General features: G+C 49.5%; 1 protein-coding gene and 1 long non-coding RNA gene across 2 annotated transcripts; both read right to left on the bottom strand.

Annotated features, from left to right (window-relative positions):
- Positions 1-723: 723 nt before the first annotated feature.
- On the bottom strand, positions 724-9,994 carry FAM210B (family with sequence similarity 210 member B). The gene is made up of 3 exons (XM_025470451.3): positions 9,753-9,994; positions 3,317-3,492; positions 724-3,127 (listed from the first exon to the last, which is right to left on the bottom strand). Exons 1-3 carry the CDS (start codon positions 9,936-9,938, stop codon positions 2,911-2,913), a joined length of 579 nt encoding a protein of 192 aa, XP_025326236.1. The 5' UTR covers positions 9,939-9,994; the 3' UTR covers positions 724-2,910.
- Positions 9,995-10,807: 813 nt separating this feature from the next.
- On the bottom strand, positions 10,808-15,790 carry LOC112673417 (uncharacterized). The gene is made up of 3 exons (XR_003144787.3): positions 15,609-15,790; positions 13,639-13,817; positions 10,808-11,349 (listed from the first exon to the last, which is right to left on the bottom strand). It is a non-coding gene; the product is annotated as an uncharacterized LOC112673417 (long non-coding RNA).
- Between the last annotated feature and the right edge of the window lie 1,205 nt (positions 15,791-16,995).

Below are 16,995 nucleotides of genomic sequence, written 5' to 3'. Positions count from 1 at the left end.
AGGGACACTTGGCAGGTTGTTTTTAGTACTTATTACTCTGGAGCCATGCCATGTATGTAAAGTTGAAACATCGAGACACAAATACATCTAAGTTGCATGAGTAATTCTGTTCACTACCTGTTCACTACTGGCCTGCAAAATAAATGAGTAGGTGCCATGAGAGAAGCAGGTGTATCCGTTTTCTGATCTATACTATGTGCTTCTAATGCATAAAGTTACATATTTGTTTCTGGCTGTGGACATCATCTCGACCAGAGAGGGTAAACTTGACCTTGGAAGTGTTGAAGTTCCTGAGAACTAAGAACCATGCTTTTCATGGCCAACTTCGACGCAAGAAACTAGAAATGATACAAGGAAGTGGCCAACATGGAGAAACTTCCAGGTCAGCTTTGGTGACACAGTGACAGAAGCTTCAGAACACAACTGAGTAAAGCTCCAGGTATCCATCCAGTTAGCTCCCTTGGGATGAAGCTTTTCAGTCTTGAATAAACCAATTTTTACGTTCCCAAAGTAGTATTTCATGCATCATCCACCCAAGATATAGTTAATATAACGTGGCCAACTTCACCAGTGACACCAGCTAAACTGTCATTTCCCAAACAGAATCCCACACGAGCAAAGAAAATAGTTCATTGTAGTTGCACAACATTAACAAACTAGTCACACACAGTGCTGCTTCCTAGTCAGCAACAGTTACGGCATAACCAGAAGAGGAATCCAAAGTTCTTCATAAACTACAAAGATGTTTATTTGTTTCAGGGAACTTAAGCGGCTCATTTTGTCAGATACAAAATTAGGAATGAACAATTGCTTACATTTTTAAAATAGATGTTTTATTTCCCCTAGTTCCATAAAAACAATGTAAATACAGGCAATCTACATCTTGCTGGTGAAGTCACATATTCCCTGGTCCTCTGATCTCTTCCAGGTTTGGTTCTGTTGGGACCACTGGCTGCAGGAGTGGAGTGGAGGTGGGCTTAGGAGAGGCCATGGCTATTTGGTTTGGTGATTGTTTTTATTGCTTGCCCTGTCAGTCCACTTCCATTCCTCCAAACATGGAATCAAAGTTTAAGATTTCAGCCCTTAATCCTGTAGGACTGTCAGCTTTTTCTTGCATAGACATTACTAGGGATCTGACTGGTAGGGAGACTGGTACAGAAGGTGTTTAGGAGTGGGAAGCCAGCTAGGTGAACAGAGCCTGACCACAGGAGGGACTGCCAAGCGCTCTCGCCAGGCATCTGGCTCAGCTGTGTTGATGTCCTTGCAATTAGATCCCAGAAAGGCAGTTCCAACTTGAAATCAGTGAAGCCTTTTGGCAATGCGCTAATTGCTTTAAGGAGGGGTGGGGGGTGGGGGGTCCACTTTAACAGTCTTGCAAGTGGAGAATTGTCTCACAAAGCTTCTTGTGAAAGATGGACGTAGATTACTAAGGCTTAGCCAGGGGGCAGTTAGCAGCCAGGCGGTAAAACCAGGATGGTCAATTTATAGTTCCCTTAGTTTTCTGATTGTCACCTAGGTAATTAATAATTGGAACTCCCTCGGCCAAGGTGGCAGGGTGGAACTGGTTAATCGGGGTCCCGGTGTGGACCGTGCTGTGTGTGGATGCGGCCTGGAGGGTAGCTTTACAGGAATCCCACGGAAAGGAATTCCCTCCAGTTTGCCTGCTTCTAGGTGCTTCAGGGACAAAAATCTCAATTTGGATCTGCGTGCTTGAGTTTCTGTTCTTAATAATGTCCCTAAGAGCAACGGTTCGGGGGGGGGGGGGGGGCGCTCATATCAAACACCCTGTATCAGGTAAAACCAGCTCATCAGAAAGTAATTATACCTGCCTGTCCCTCTCCCTCCCCGGCTTGTATCATTTCATATTAGTTCACATTATTTCACAGTTGCCTCCCATTTACAGCAAGTGCCTCCAATTCTCCTTTTTAGAGAAAGGAGAATCTTTTTTAATATAACTTTGAAAAGGAGAATCTTTTTCAATATAACAAAATCTTTTTCTATATAACTTTAACTCAGTTAAAAAAAAATCAAAGTAGCGATATAATGTAAACATTGTGACCGAAGTTCTGGAATGTCTGAAGTTTGATGTAGAGGGTTCAGCAAAGATTGTCTTAGCTTTCCATGTGTGTGGTATCCAGGTTCACTTGTGGATAAGGCCGTCAGGAGCCACCTGATACCCCTGCTACTGGATAAAGTTTCCATATTTTCCCTAAACAGAGACAAATGACCCTGACCTACTTTAATGCAGTTTGAGGAGAACCACCAGGTAGGAGCCATCATGTCCAGATTTGAGGGTGTTTTAGGATCAATGAAACACACCAGAAACACTTGGTCATTCTTCCCCCCAAAACATGTGTAACGGACATTCAAGTGTTGATGCTAATTTAGATCCTGGTTACATATTGTTAAGTCTTAAATTGATTCATTAATTGTAACACTGGCAGCTGTTTTGCAGAATATTGCATATTAAACCGCAGGCAGCCTGACAACAGATATTGGAGGAAGGGGAATTTTAAAAACTAGCTTAATGAATCGTTGCCCTTTAAGAATCTGAGCAAAGATTAACCCCTGGGGCTTCTGCAGACTAGAACCTCACCAGTGATCTTCCAGAAGGAACATTTTGTAGGCTAACAGTTTTGTTTGAGATGACAACTCAGTTTGTGATATTTTGCTGACATTTTAGATTATGGATACAAGCCCTGTGATGAAGAGCATTAAGACCATTTGTAAAGCAAAATAATTACAATTATTAAAAAACCTGAATTTTTGCTGGCAAAGGTAAACCTTATTCATGAGAATATAGCAATTAGCTTCCTGTCCCCTCCTCCCCCAGAAAAGCTATATCCTAAAACTAACCCCAAATTTCTATTGAAAAGAAACAGGTTTTCAGGCCCACAGTTGGAGAGTTCATCAAGGCTTTGCAGCTGGAGGTTTAAAAAATCCCACTTTGCGAAAATATCTGACAATGAAGGGCACAGAAACTAAGGTGATGCTGATTCTCACCGGGGCAAACAGCTTGTGGATGGCATAGGCCACCACGAAGGTACTCGTGCCTGCTGCCATTTTTGACTGCACCAGTGACTCTTTAAATCCGAGTTTAAGCAGGACTGCAGACATGTCCACACCACTGGGGAAAGAGACCAAAAAATAAAAATAAAAAAAAATCATCACGAGGGGTTAAGTTAGACAATTGATTTGGCTCTAAGATTTAAAGTATTTAAAAAATGTGACAAAAGTGGTCAGAGGAATAAAAGTTCATAGGAAAAATGTTGTCATTTAGAGAATCATGCATGGCAGTAAAGAACAGAGATCCTACCTTGAAACCACCGTGTAAAAGATGCCCAAGGAGACTAACGAGATTCCAATGTGCAGCGACACAGCAACGGCGCCGTACTCTTGGAAGACCTTTCTCAGCTGCTGTGACTTGCTTTGCTTTTCCTCCTGTCCGCTGCTGACAGCCCTGCCTGTTGTCGCAGTGATTTTGCTGGGGTCCTGTGCACAAACCAAAGAAGGAGAGATGATCTGGGGCAGGAGCAAGGATGTTAGTAGCTGACGGCAGCTTTCCTGTTGCTCCCTGTTCTATCCTCCTTCCTCCCCAGGGAGGGACCAGTGACTCTTCCTCCTCAGGTGACTGAGGGGCCAGTGACTCTTCCTCCTCAGGTGAGGCTAGCGCCCACTTCAACACTGAGCGCACTGGAAGGCTGGGGCTTGCGTATGATCAGCGGGATGATGGCCCCAGGGGTTTCCAGGTCCCAATCTCCAGAACCTGTGAATATGGCAAAAGGATTCTGCAGATGTGATTAAGGATCTCGAGATGGGCAGGCATCATGGATTTTCCGATGTAGTCACAAGGGTCCTTATACGTGAAGAGAGGGAGGCGGGAGGGCCAGGGAAGATGTGAGCACAGAAGCAGGTATCTGAAGACATTGCTCTGCTGGTTGGGAACAGAGGAAGGGGCCAGGGGCCAGTGAGTGTGAATGGCCTCCAGATGCTGGAAAAGTCTGCTGGAAATGGGCTCTCCCTCAGAGCCTCCAGAAGGAACCGGCCCTGCCAATGCCTTGACTTTAGCCCCGTGAGACCCATTTTGGACTTCTGGTCTCCAGACCTGTAAGGTAATACATATGTGTGGTTTTAAGCCACTGGAATTCTGGTAAGCTGTTGTTAGAGCATCAACAGTAGCTAAGACCTTCGGGCTCACACACCTGGGGACGCTGTCCCTGAGCCAGGCAGTGCTGGATGTTTCTCTGCATCTGCTGTTGGCTTTCACCCTCACAACCACTTTCTAGGTAGATACTGTTTTCTTCCCACTTTACAGAGGAGCCACACAGGCTTCAATTGGCCCAAAGTGACCAAAACTAGAATCCAGGTCGTCTGGGTCCACAGCCTGAGCACATGAAAACCATCCTAGACTACAAAATCAAGGACAGTGAAAGCAAAATAAAATAGAGCAGAAGCTACCTGTATTTATGACCAGAATCGAGGTTTACCCCAGACAACTGAGCAGATCCAGGGATGGCCGATTCCTGGGCCATGAATGCACCGGCTGGGATTTGCATAGAAACAGACCGCCGCACCCAGCATCTCAACATTTTTTTCTTAAAGATCTTGACACAGAGAATGCATGAGCAAGAGAGGGCATGCATGCCCAGGGCCCCAGGCCGGAGGAGCAGTAGGCAGAGGGAGAGGAAGAAGCAGGCTCCCCACTGAGCAGGGAGCCAGATCCCTGGGCTCATTCCCAGGACCCCCGAATCATGACCTGAGCTGAAGGCAGACAACTTAACCAACTGAGCCACCTAGGTGCCCCTATCTTTTAACATTTATTGAGCACCTACAGGGCCTGGAACGTTTGGGAAAAACGACCCAACAACACTGCATTTCTTTTTTAAAAAAGCTCCTTCTCAATATGGAGCCTTTTTTATGAAAGATTTTTTTGAATCCTAATGACCTATCTCTCACAGTATCTGGGTCATTTAGCTCCTGTTACTGCCTTGCAGAATGAAGACTTTTTCTTAGTATTTTTAGAGTAGGTTGCATCCGGGCCAACTTCAAAGGCAAGATGGAAGAGAATAGCCCAGAGTCCCCAGAAGGTATGGGCAGGGCTCTCTGAATGAAAATGAAACAACTGGAGCCCAGAGCAGCACCTCCAAATCTAGGGAGGCCCCTCCCGGGGGCTGCAGGGGACCTCCCAGCCCTGCCTTGCTTCAGGAGCCCCTGTCCCCCAGGCTTGAGCTCTGACAGCATGTGGGGCTTTTCGGAGCTCCCAGGTGGCTTACGTGCGGCTGGTCCATTCGTACTTCTGTCCAGGTGCCCAGTGTCTGATTTTGTGCCCTGGGGTGAGGCCTGGGCACTGGGATTAGTTATCAGTTGCCAGGCAAAGCCCTGCTTACCAATCCTGCCTCCCCTTGCCCTGCCCTTTCCCACCCTCAGCATGTTCTCCAGATACAGCTGCTGAGCAGCTGACTGGGGACTCCTACCCATAAGCTTCTCATCTCAATTTCATTCAGAAATTAAATTAGTTAAATTAAATTTGATTTAATTCATCTCAATTTCTTTCAATGCTGCTCACATTCCTGGGAATCCAATGTTAAAGCCACTTTCAGAGTTATGAAAACAGAGACCTAACAAAAGGGAAGGGGCTGTTCGAGATCCAGTCTCTGGTCACAGGTCTCAGAGAGTGCAGTTTTTGTTTTTGTTTTTTTTAAGGGCGAGTGTGCACATGTGGATTGGTGGGGGCGGGGAGGTGGGGAGAAAGAATCTTAAGTAGACTCACCCGTGAGGACAGAGCCCGACCCTGAGCCAAAATCAAGAGTCAGATGCTTAACCAACTGGGCCACTCAGGCACCCCCACCTCTTTTTGATTAAAGACTTTTTAATCTTTAATCTCTTCACCCGACGTGGGGCTCGAACTCACAACCCCGAGATCTAGAGTCAAGTGCTACACTGACCCAGCCAGCCAGGCACCCCTCCTAGACTGCATTCAGGTAGGCAGCAGCCCATAACTTCTTTTGAAAGGTTTAAAGGAAACCACCTGTGTCCTCAGGTTAGGCTCCCTCTATTGAGCCAGGTGCTGGGCTTAGTGCTTTAAAGGTGTCATTTCATAAAACCCCTTGTGGTAACCCGATGACGTGGGCACCTCTGTGGCTCCCACTTTGACAGGCGGGAGACCGAGGGTGTGGGGGTGTGAGGGTGTGGGGGTGGTGAGCGGGCGGCAGTGCCCGGCCTAGTCACTGCAGTGGCCACTAGGAGGCCACACGGCTTCTGCAGTCAGACTGGCCTTTGTGTCCTGTTCAGAGCTGAACACTCCTAAAGTTCTGGAACACTTTCCCGGGATTTCAAGGCTTTGGTGGGGAGAAGAAGACCAGTCTCCTTTAGGTTGGCTAGCACACGTGACTTCTTCCCCCCAAAGCTTTTCACTGGCTTGCCTCCCAGCACCCAGAATGGCTGCTCAGAGCTCAGGTTCATTCTGATAAGCAAGGCCCCACCCGCCTTTTGGCTGCCAGGCGTCGGGCGCTGATAGGGCAATAATCTACAATCTCCAGTCCAAGTGCCAACGACGTTCTGAGGCTGAGAACAGAAACCCCTTTTCACTTCCCACCCTTGACACTTGGCCCGACCAGACTTAATTATGCCCCATCTGTCCATTCACCAGAGCCGAGGGACCTGTCTCTGTTGAGGGCTCTTTTCTTTACAACCTCTGTTTTGGCAAAAGGCCTTTTGGCCAAAAAAAAAAAAAAAAGAAAAGAAAAAGAAAAACAAAGAGGCGGCCAGACTTCCAGCTACAGAATAACCAGCATCTACTGCAAAACAATGGGAGGGATAAAATATGCAGACACAATGGACAATTTGCTGTGAGCCAGCCGCAGAGTCTGTTGTTAACTTTCTAGAGTTAGACTCTTGGGACAATTTTCTTCCTTTTATCGTGGTAAAGGGAAGTTTCTTTAAACATTGTGAGCCATTTGGTCTTCTTCCTAACTAACCCTAGAGGAGACTGAAGAAGCTAAAATAAAGGAATTTTTGAGGGGGTGGCTTGCTATTTTTCAGACATTCCTTTCTTTGTGAAATACCACCCTAAGTGCCTGTGATGTTATGTTAGGCACTGCCCTGGGTGCACATAACATCATACGCCCCCTGATGTCTGTACTTAGTCAAAGTGCTTTTAGATCCTGCATGTGTTGTGTGTCTGTGTGTTTGTATGTGTGTGACTGCCTCCCCGCCCCCAAGCCAAACAGTTACTAGAGTATAAAAGGCTAAATTAGAAGAGGCAGGGAGGTTTTGAGGAATGAGCCAAAGCTGTTGCTCACAATGTTTGGAGTGACACCTGTTATTCATTCATTCAATAAATAATAATAATCCTAAACATGACACTACAGTGTAGTCCACTATTCTGAGTACTCTGAAAATATTAATTCATATAGTCCTCACAACAACCTTGTGAGATAGGTATTATCGTCATCCTCCCTTAACAGAAGAGGATCCTGGAAGCCCAGAGAGGTTTAGTAACTTTCGGAGGGTCACACAGGAATTACTTGTCAGAGCTCGGATCTAAACCTGCCAAGTCTGGTTCCGAGGCTTTGCTCTAAACAACTATGCTATGTTCCTCACTTATTCACGGATACCTGCTTTGTGCGGGGCACTGCTCCTAGTACGGGGGGGAAGGGCGATGAAGGAGACAGACAAAACTCTACCTCAGGGAGCCTGTGGTCCAGTGGGGAGGGTGGGGACAGGAAACAGTAAAGGACAGCATCAGGACTGCCAGATATGACAAGTGCTATGGAGAAACCTCAAGGAGAAGAGGTAGACGGGTAGGACTGTGGGGAGGGACACTGCCAATTTATATAAGGGCACCAAGGAGGGGCTTCCTGAAAAGGCAGCATGTGAGCAAGAACTGACAAAAGACACTGGGGCTTTTGAGAGCAAATCATTTGCCTAAGATTTCCCTCCCATAGTGTAGGTGTAGGCAGGCTGGGCTGCCAGCTGACAAGACGAGAATCAGGTTAAGTGACAAAGTCAGGATTGTCCTGCGGCTTCACCTCCCTCTGGTTAGAGTGGAGACCCCACCAAAGGCAGATGCGAGTAGGTCTCTCAGGTACCTGATGGAGACCCGAACAGCACTCCCTCCTCCCAGTGGCCAAAAACACGGTGCCCTGTGGGTAGCCAGGAACAGCTGATGGGGGAGACCCCTGCAGCTGCTGCCAGGGATGTATTTTCTCAGGGAGATGACACTTTGAGTGATGAGTATCTTCTCTCCTAGCAGCCTGTCAGGTTCTGATCCCACCCGGATCCTGCCCATCTACCAGGCAGCAGGAGAAACAAGCACAGCCCGTGAGGCCCTGGGAACGTACCTGATGCCAGATTTCACATTCATGCTCCATGAAATGTGAATTACTGACATCCTATTTTACAGACGAGGAAACCAAAAGAGAAGTGGGGGAATTTGACCAAGGCCACAGAACTACTGAGTAGAGACAGGAATATGGGGAGTCTGACCACACTCGTCACCTCTGTATACACATTCATATTCATGCATGCTCTTGTGCCACACACCTGCCAGTGCCAGGCCCTGGGCTAGGGACAAAACTGATGTGGCTGATGGGACAGACAAGCAAGTCAGGAGACTATTCCAGATGATAAGTGTAGGGAGGAACCACATCCATGGGACTGGGCGGGGGGAGGGGGTCAGTGGAGGCACCCAAGGCATCACAGATGGTCAGGGAAGGCTTCCTGGAGGAAGGGACAAGTGGGCTGATCCACAAAGAATCGCTAGGAGGCAGCCAGATGGGTGCAGAGGGCTCGGGATTTAGAGACAAGACCTGCAGCCTGTCAGATGGGGGAGCGGAAGGCAGGAGGCATGATGAGGGCGGGAGTCAAATCCCTAAGGAACGTTCATTCCGGAAGCTCCACTGGCACAGCGCTCAGCCCCGCTTCAGCTCACGGAATTGTCCCCCAAACTCTTGTTGGGAAGGTGCTATTTTTAGCCCTCGGAAAGGTCAGCGAACAGGCTCAGAGCCTTCAGCCTGCTTGGGGTGAGGTCACCGGGCTGCGGCGCGGAGGGCAGGGATCCTATCCTCAGGCAAAGGGGCTGCAGGCGGCCCGGTCCTGCGTGTCCCTCCTCGTTAGCCCTGTGTCTCCAGACTGTGCTACTTACCACTGTTTTCCTTTAAGGAGATGAGCGGGGGAGAGAGAGAGAGAGAAACGAAAAGATTTTTCTTTTTCTAGGAAAGTCCGTATTACCCTTCTGTGGGGAGGCCGGTTTTCAGTTCCCATCCATAGAAGAAAGCGACAGAAAGGGAGCAGGACGGAACACTGGAGTCTGGCGGGGAGGCCTGCTCTCTGCTTAGACACAGGGAGCAGCAGCGTGAGCGGCCGCGGTCCTGCGCCCTGGGGCCCGGGCGGAGGGAGGGGGAAGAACCCGACACCATGTGACAGGGCGCCGACAGCCAGTCCGGGCCCCGGCGACCGTCCTCTCGGCCACCGGCCGACGCCTGGGGAACCTGGGGCTCGGCCAGACGCTGTGTGACCTTGGGCAGATCGCCAGACCGCCCTGAGCCTCAGTTTCTCCAGCCGTTAACTGGGACGATCGCTTCCTTGGCTTGCAGGGGTTGGGGCCTTGGGGACCCTGGGGGCGCTCGGTCTGGGCAGCTGGGCGAGTGCAGGTCTCCTTGGGCGGAGGTGGACCGGGATCCGGGATCCGGGATCAGGGAGCCTGGGGCCGGGGCGGGGGCGGGGGCGGGGGCGGGGGCGGGGAGGCTTACCTGGCGGCCGCCGCTGTCCCCGCGGACCGCGCGCAGCAGCAGAGCGTCGGGCCCGCGCCGGAGCGGCGGCAGGAACAGGGGGGGCGGCGCGCACGGGGCGGCGGCGCCCAGGACCCAGGCGGCGCGAGGCCGGACCCGGGCGCCCACCCTGCCCGCGGGGCCCAGCAGCGCCAGCAGCCCGGCCATGGCGCGCCGAGAAGCGCTCCCGCGGGCGCAGCGGGCCGGACGCGCAGCGAGCACCGGGGGGCGGGGCCCGCCTGAGCCCGAGATCCGAGCGGGCCCCGCCCCCGGCCCCGCCCCTCCGCAGCCGCACGCGGGGCGGGTGGGGCCTGAGCCGCGCCATCCCTCCGGGCCCCTCCCCGGCCCCGCCCCAGGAGCCCGAGCCTCGCGCGGAGTGGGCGGAGCCGGAGCCGCTCGATCCTTCCCCGGCCCCGCCCCCGGAGCCCGAGCCCTCGCAGTGGGCGGAGCCGGAGCCGCGCGATCCCGCCCCGGCCCCGCCCCCCGGAGCCCGAGCCCTCGCAGTGGGCGGAGCCGGAGCCGCGCGATCCCTCCCCCGGCCCCGCCCCGCCCCCGGAGCCCGAGCCCTCGCAGTGGGCGGCCTGGGACCCGGAGCGCCCCCCACGCGCAGCTCGCGGGGCCGGAGATTCGTGCCTGTCCCTGTCCTTGCAGTTTAGGCTGCGTGGACTCGGCCGTATTCTGGTGGCTACAGGAGAGTCAGCGGGCAGCCCAGGTGCAAGAGTGACGGAGTTGGACTCCTGCGTGATGGGAAGGGACGAGGTCACCGGTGGAAGGCTTATGGGATGGGAAATACTGGTGTGACCATCTTTGAGAGATACAGTATGCCACAGTATTCAATAATTATTAACTGATGATAATGATGATAGTGACTCCATTGGTCTCCATTCCACAGAAGAAGAAACTGAGGCCCAAAGAAACGGAGCCTTTCCCGAGGCCTCTTATCTTCATACACTTTCCATTGCCTGACATCTTCAGCATTTTTTGGTTGAAACTAGAGGATTCTAAATGATTCTAAATCTTTGCTATTTTACTTTATTTTATTTTTTTAAATCTTTGCTATTTTAGACAGAAAAGAATTTACCACAGGGAATTAGTGCTTGGAAAACCACTGGAAAAGCTAGGGCAGAGTGGCACTAGACTGGGCCCCCAGAAAAGACTCCCTGGACACAGCAACACCCGCCAGCCACATCTGGGGACGTGGGCATCCGGAGTTGGCCAGTGGAATGAATGAATTCTAGAACATGCTGCCATAGCTGTGATCCAGGGTTCAGGAAACTGCCACCACTGCACCTGCCTTCCAGCTCCCACAAAACTGGTCCAGTGTGACTGCTGTCTCTGCCACAACTGCCTGTCCACACCCATAGCTTGGCAACTGGACACCTGAATTCTTCAGAAAACCCCCAATCTCTGCAAACCTGCTTACCAGCAGCAAAAAGCCAAAGCCCTAGGAAGATGCCTCTGCCTAGTTTCTGCCTTCAGAATATTGTGCAAGTGCATCCAATTGGCAGAAACGAATTTGTATCCAGAAGCCCAGCTGTGAAGGAGTCTGGGAAACTTTAGCCTTTCTGCCAGGAACGTTCTGGAAAGAGATGAGATCAATATGCCTAAATTCAGTAGGACAGCAAATAAAAACCTTTTCTGGAACACACCCGCCCCTACTACGGGAAGCCCCTTAGGTCTCATTGGCTAGAACTGTGCCACGTGATCACTCTCAGCTGCAAGGGAGTCTGAAACTCAAGGATCTGGCAAAAGGAAGCAGAGTTGGCTTTGGAGCAGGCATATTGTCTTCCTAACAGAGTTGAGGTTCTGTTGGCAGAGGTGGTGGGAGGTGGTAACCCACAGATGGTGCCACAGGGTGGTGTGTGCATGTGTGGCAGAGTGAATAACACGGGAATGTATGTTTGCAAGTTGGAACCAGCATGTGTGTCTGTGTGTGTGTGAAGTGTTGAGGAGGAAGTGGGTGAGGTGCTGAAGCAAGAAGTTTCCTCCCTTCCATCAGAGGAACCCCTTTTCCCAGTTTCCAAGGGAACATGTCATTAAAGTGCTCTGGGGTTGGGGGCCTGTGATTACTCATATGGCTTGTTTCTATAGGAGTGTGGGGGATAGATTCCTGAGCACAAGCAGTGTTCAACTGGCAAGTGGGCAGCGTTTGGGAGCAATTGCTGTGCAATGCATATTCTCTGACCATACCTACATACCTAAGTCTTCCTGTGGACAAGAGCATTTTTATTCCTGTTCTCTTTCTCACTTTGTTAGAAGATGCAGCGACTGTTTGTGGCCTGTCTGGAGTCCTCCCTCTGCCCTGTTTCTGTCCCTTTTTCCAAGGCAAACCCAATCACTCCTGCCCATCCATCACTTCTTGCACTCTCTTTGTTCATTTCCTTTTTTTTTTTTTTTTCTTCTTCTTTGTTCATTTCCAATCAGCATTTATTATTCTGATGACTCGGGGCATGCCAGGTGCTGTGTTGGCAGCGAGTGATACAGTGGAAGGCCTGTTGTCTCAAGATTTGGTGGATGGCCTCAGGGCTTTGGTGCACTACAGGCTTGGCTTAGAACCTGGCTCTGGCCTGAACCTTTGCTACGTGACTCCAACTAAGTCTCTACTTCTTCCCTTATAGGTGGGAGTAATAGGACTCATCTCAGAGGGCACCATGATGGTTAAATGTGATGACATATTTCAGGGCTTACAGAACTGGGCCTGGCATGGAGAAGAATTCGAGAAATGAAAACATGGCTGGTAGTTCTTCCTGTTTCATTTGCCTAGTCCCTCTTTGTCTTGAAGAGAGCTCCCCTTTCTTCGTGTTGTAGTTTGGGTGAGGCTGTCAAATCTCAGTGCTCCACCTGCCCTCTGGTCAGGGGCTGGCCACAGGACCCAGGTCTTGTCAAAGGCCTCACTGCCTCTGGTATTGATAAGAATGGGATCATGCTGTATAACTGTATTATAACGTGACCTTTTCACTTCATAGGTCACTGATGTCTTTGTCTGTTGAAACCACAATTGTGGAATATTATTTAAAAGTCACAAAGCATTCTATAATGTTGATGCACCATGAGTTATTTAATCCAGTCTCCTAGTACTGGATGTTATGGACTAAATGTTTGTATTCCACTCCAGCCCCCTACCCCCACCCCCAATGCCTATGTTGAAGCACTAACCTTTAGTATGATAGTTTTTGGAGATGAGGACTTTGGGAGGTACATAGGGTTAGGTGAGGTTATAGCATGGGCTCTCATGATGGGATTACTGCCCTTATAAGAAGTGGAAGAGAGTCCAAACTCGCTCTCTGCCTGCCATGTGAGGCCACAGTGGGAAGGCGGTCAGCAAGCAGGGAAGAGGGCTTTCACCAGAACCTGTTCATGCTGACACCCTTATCTGGAACTTCCAGCCTCCACAACTGTGAGACATAAATTTCTGGTGTTTAAGTTCCCCAGTCTCCCTGTCTGTGGTATTTTGTTATGGGAGCCCAAGCTGACTAATGTAGACTATAATGGATATATATAGGTGATTTCCTTTTTTTGTTTTTGTTCTTTTTTTTAAATAACTTGGACTTAATGATCAAGTCTCCCAGCCCCTTCCCCCCCTCCTTTTTATAAAAGATTTTATTACTTATTCATGAGAGACACACAGAGAGGCAGAGACAGAGGGAGAAGCAGGATCCTTGCAGGAGGACTCAATCCTGGGACTCTGGGATCATGATCTGAGCTGAAGGCAGACACTCAACCATTCATTGAGTCACCCAGGCATCCTTCTAGCCCTCTTTTTAATACCCATTATTTGTATTGTCTTGCAGCAATAGATCCTGTTAGTAATCTTCTCCTTGAAACAATCTCATCCATTCATTTAATGGCTTACTCAGAGTGTACTTACTGGGTACTAATGACGTGGTGAGGTTTGCTTCCATTACACCAGGACTACTGGTTCTTTTTCTTCCATGAGGCAGAGTCTTCAGAGGCAAATAGGTCAGAGGTAGGTTCTGAAGTTCATGACCATTAGCCGTGTGGCCCGGAGGAAGGTATGCAACCTCCTGGAAACTCAGGTTTTTTTTCCTGTAATATGGGAATAACAACATGTCCTCTATGGCTTCCTAGAATAATGGAAATGAATCCCATGTGTGCACAACAGATGTGGTATCCAAGCCCCATATGCTTCACCCCCAACCTCCTTCCCTCCATCTGGACACAAGTGGCCTTGGGAGACATAACGAAAGAAGGAGGGCAGAGGGGAAAACATGACCCTGCATGGAGGTGTTGAGATGCACCAAAGAATCTCCTCCTGACTGTCTTTGAGATAAAAACAGATCATTCTCAGTGCACAGGAAGGATCTGGATTAACTGGGACTATGAGGTCTAAAGGCTTTTTGTTTCTGTTTTTGGTGTTTTTTTTTTTTTTTGTATGCTGTCTGAAATGGCTGCTAATGAGAATGTCTGAAGTAGTTCCTAGTAATGATTTAAAGACTACAACTCATGTCTGAGAAGCATGAGGACTCACAGGACATAAAATCAATATCCATAAAGCAAACAGCGCCTACCTGTTCTATCGGCAATTGTGCTGAGTTTAAAAGCTCAATTGATTTTTTTGATTATAACAAATACTTGCTCATTGCAAGAAATAGAATTCAAAAAAGATGGAGGGTTAATCTGTTTATTCATTCAATAAACATGTTTGGAATGCCTACTCGGTGCTGGGGACCATTCCAGGTGCTGTGGACACCTGAGCTAGGAAGACAAAAAAAAAAAAAAAAAAAAAAAAAAAAAAAAATTCCCACGGAGCTCATGCTCCTCTAAGGAAGAGATGTTGGGGAAATAGAATTCAAAACAAAATCTCCTGCCGATCCAGAAAATCTTTCCACAGAAAGAAAAGAGAAAGAAAACAGTTTTGTTGAGTAAACATTAAGCTGGAATGTGACACCTGTGGCAGGCGAGTCACTAAAGAGATGGCAAAGACAGAAATCTTGCCCTTTTATGCAGCTCAGCAGATATAATGCATTGCATCCATGCCCTCAAGATAAACGGTAACTAGTTCTCAAGTAAGAGAACCATTTGTCACACATAGTTCGCCTTAAATCCCCTGGTAATGGGGATGGCCATTTGTGATTGCTAATTATCTTCCTGAGAACAATAATAAACTTGTCATGTCTCTAAGACAAGCATGTAATTGTAACAGGGAGCTAGTCACCTAAGTGAGACCCTCCCCTAGACTGGGAGTTCAGGATACTATCTTTCTTCATGTTTACATTTCAAAGATACAGCTCTCAGCTTTTTAAGAAACATGTTTCTGGGTTGTAAAACTGTCAAGAGCTTACTTCACCTTTAAAAAGGTTTGCAGGCATTTCACCGGGGCAGAAAAGGGATTTTCAAGTTTTTTAAAGGAAGTGCTTTAAGAAGCACCATGGAAAATTCACTTTTTTCATTTTGTTTTCACCCTTATACAGACAGGCATGAAACAAGTAAGTATACTCTCTGATGTCAGGCAGCAGTAAATACCACATGGAAGTGAGGTAAGAGATTGGGGAGTAATGGGGTGGCAGGCAGGGGGGCTTTAGATAGGCCAGTTGGTAGCTGTCACAGAAGGGTTCCGTGTGCCCTGAGCTGGCAGCAAGAGAACCAGGGAAGGACCTCCTAGCCTCAGCCGTTAGCACTTTTGCGTCCTTCCAGGAAGGTTTCTATGTATAAACAATGGCATCTAGTTATTTTATTTGACTTTCTTTTTTCCCCAAATGGGATTATAATGTGTCCTTCGTTTGTTTTTTTCAGCCACTATCCTGTCAAGGACATCTGTCTGTGTCGGTAAATATACAGAGCAGCCTCATCTCTCTTGAAATGCCTACATTGTATTACCTGTGGTGGTTGCACCAGAAATGGTTTACTCCTTTCCCCATGTAGTGGACATTTAGGGTCTTTGCGGTGAAGGTTGAGAGTAAGAAGTCTGGCGTGAGGTCCAGGTTCAAGCTTTTCCTGTAGGACACTGGGAAATGATTTAACCTGTGCCTCAGTTTCTGCGTATACAAGATGGGGATATGCACAGCAGGTACATGATAGGGTAATTGTGAGCAGTAAATGTATTAACAAGGGTAAAGTGCTTAGAATACTGTCTGGCCCAGAGCAGCCCTATATTGGCGTTAGCTATTATTACTATGAATGATATTAAAAAGTTAATGGTTGTTCTCCCACAGGGGTATAGCTATCTTCCCATTCCTTCCCTCTGTCCCTCCTCCACTCTGCCCCTCTCCTCTCTCAAATATTTGTTGAGCATCTATGATCTGCCCAGTATTGAGCCAGTTTTATGGGTGGATGGCTCAACATGGTCCTCACTCTCATGGAGCATTGATGGGTGAGGCTGATGGACGGTGAACAAGTGAGGAGAGCATCCAGAATTGTGCGTGCTGGGCGTTGGGTGATCAGAAGGACCTCCTCAAGAAAGAGGCATCGGCCATCTGAAGGGTCAAAGCAGCAGAGGCCGCCGAGCAGAAGGACAGGAGGGCACGGGTGCATTTCCAAAGAGGTGAGCTTGGTGTGTTGGGGGGCAGGCAACTCAGAGGAGGCCTGAGTGGCCAAGGCACAAGGAGTGAGGGGGACTGCAGCGCTGGAAAAAGTTACGGGGCGGTGGGGGTTGCCAGAACAGTCGCTTTCATTCTAGATGCAGTGGGTAAAAGTTAAAGGGCTTTTATACCAGGTGTGAGACAAGCCAATGGGAGAGAGGGGGAGAGAGTAGGAGAGGGAGATGGAGAGATGGAGAGGGAAAGAGAGGGAGGGAGAGAGGGGAAAGAGGGAGAGGGAGGGAGGGGAAGGAGGGAGGGGCCTGGGAAGGGAGAGAGGGAGGGGCAGGGAGGAAGGGAGAGAGGGGGGAGGAAGAGAGAGAGGGGGAGAGGGAGGGAGGGGGAGGGGGAGGGGGGAAGGGAGGGAGGGGGAAGAGGAGGGGAGGGGGAAGAGGAGGGGAGAGAGGGAGAGAGGGAGGGAGGGAGGGAGGGGGAGAAGGAAAGAGAGGAAGGGAGAGGTTGGGAGGGGAAGGAGGGAGGGGACAGGGGGAAAGGAGGGGGGGGCAGGGGGAAGGGAGGGAGGGGGAGGGGGCAGGGAGGAAGGGAGAGAGGGGGAAGAGGAGGGGAGAGAGGGAGAGAAGGAAAGAGAGGAAGGGAGAGTTGGGAGGGGAAGGAGGGAGGGGGCAGGCGGAAGGGAGGGAGGGGGAGGGGAGAGAGGGAGAGTGAAAGAGGAAGGGAGAGGGAAGGAA

The sequence above is a fragment of the Canis lupus genome, chromosome 24, assembly GCF_003254725.2.
Source record: "Canis lupus dingo isolate Sandy chromosome 24, ASM325472v2, whole genome shotgun sequence".
NCBI classification, from domain to species: domain Eukaryota; kingdom Metazoa; phylum Chordata; class Mammalia; order Carnivora; family Canidae; genus Canis; species Canis lupus.
Note: the sequence above shows the minus strand (reverse complement) of the source record. Positions and strands in the feature narration are given on the sequence as shown.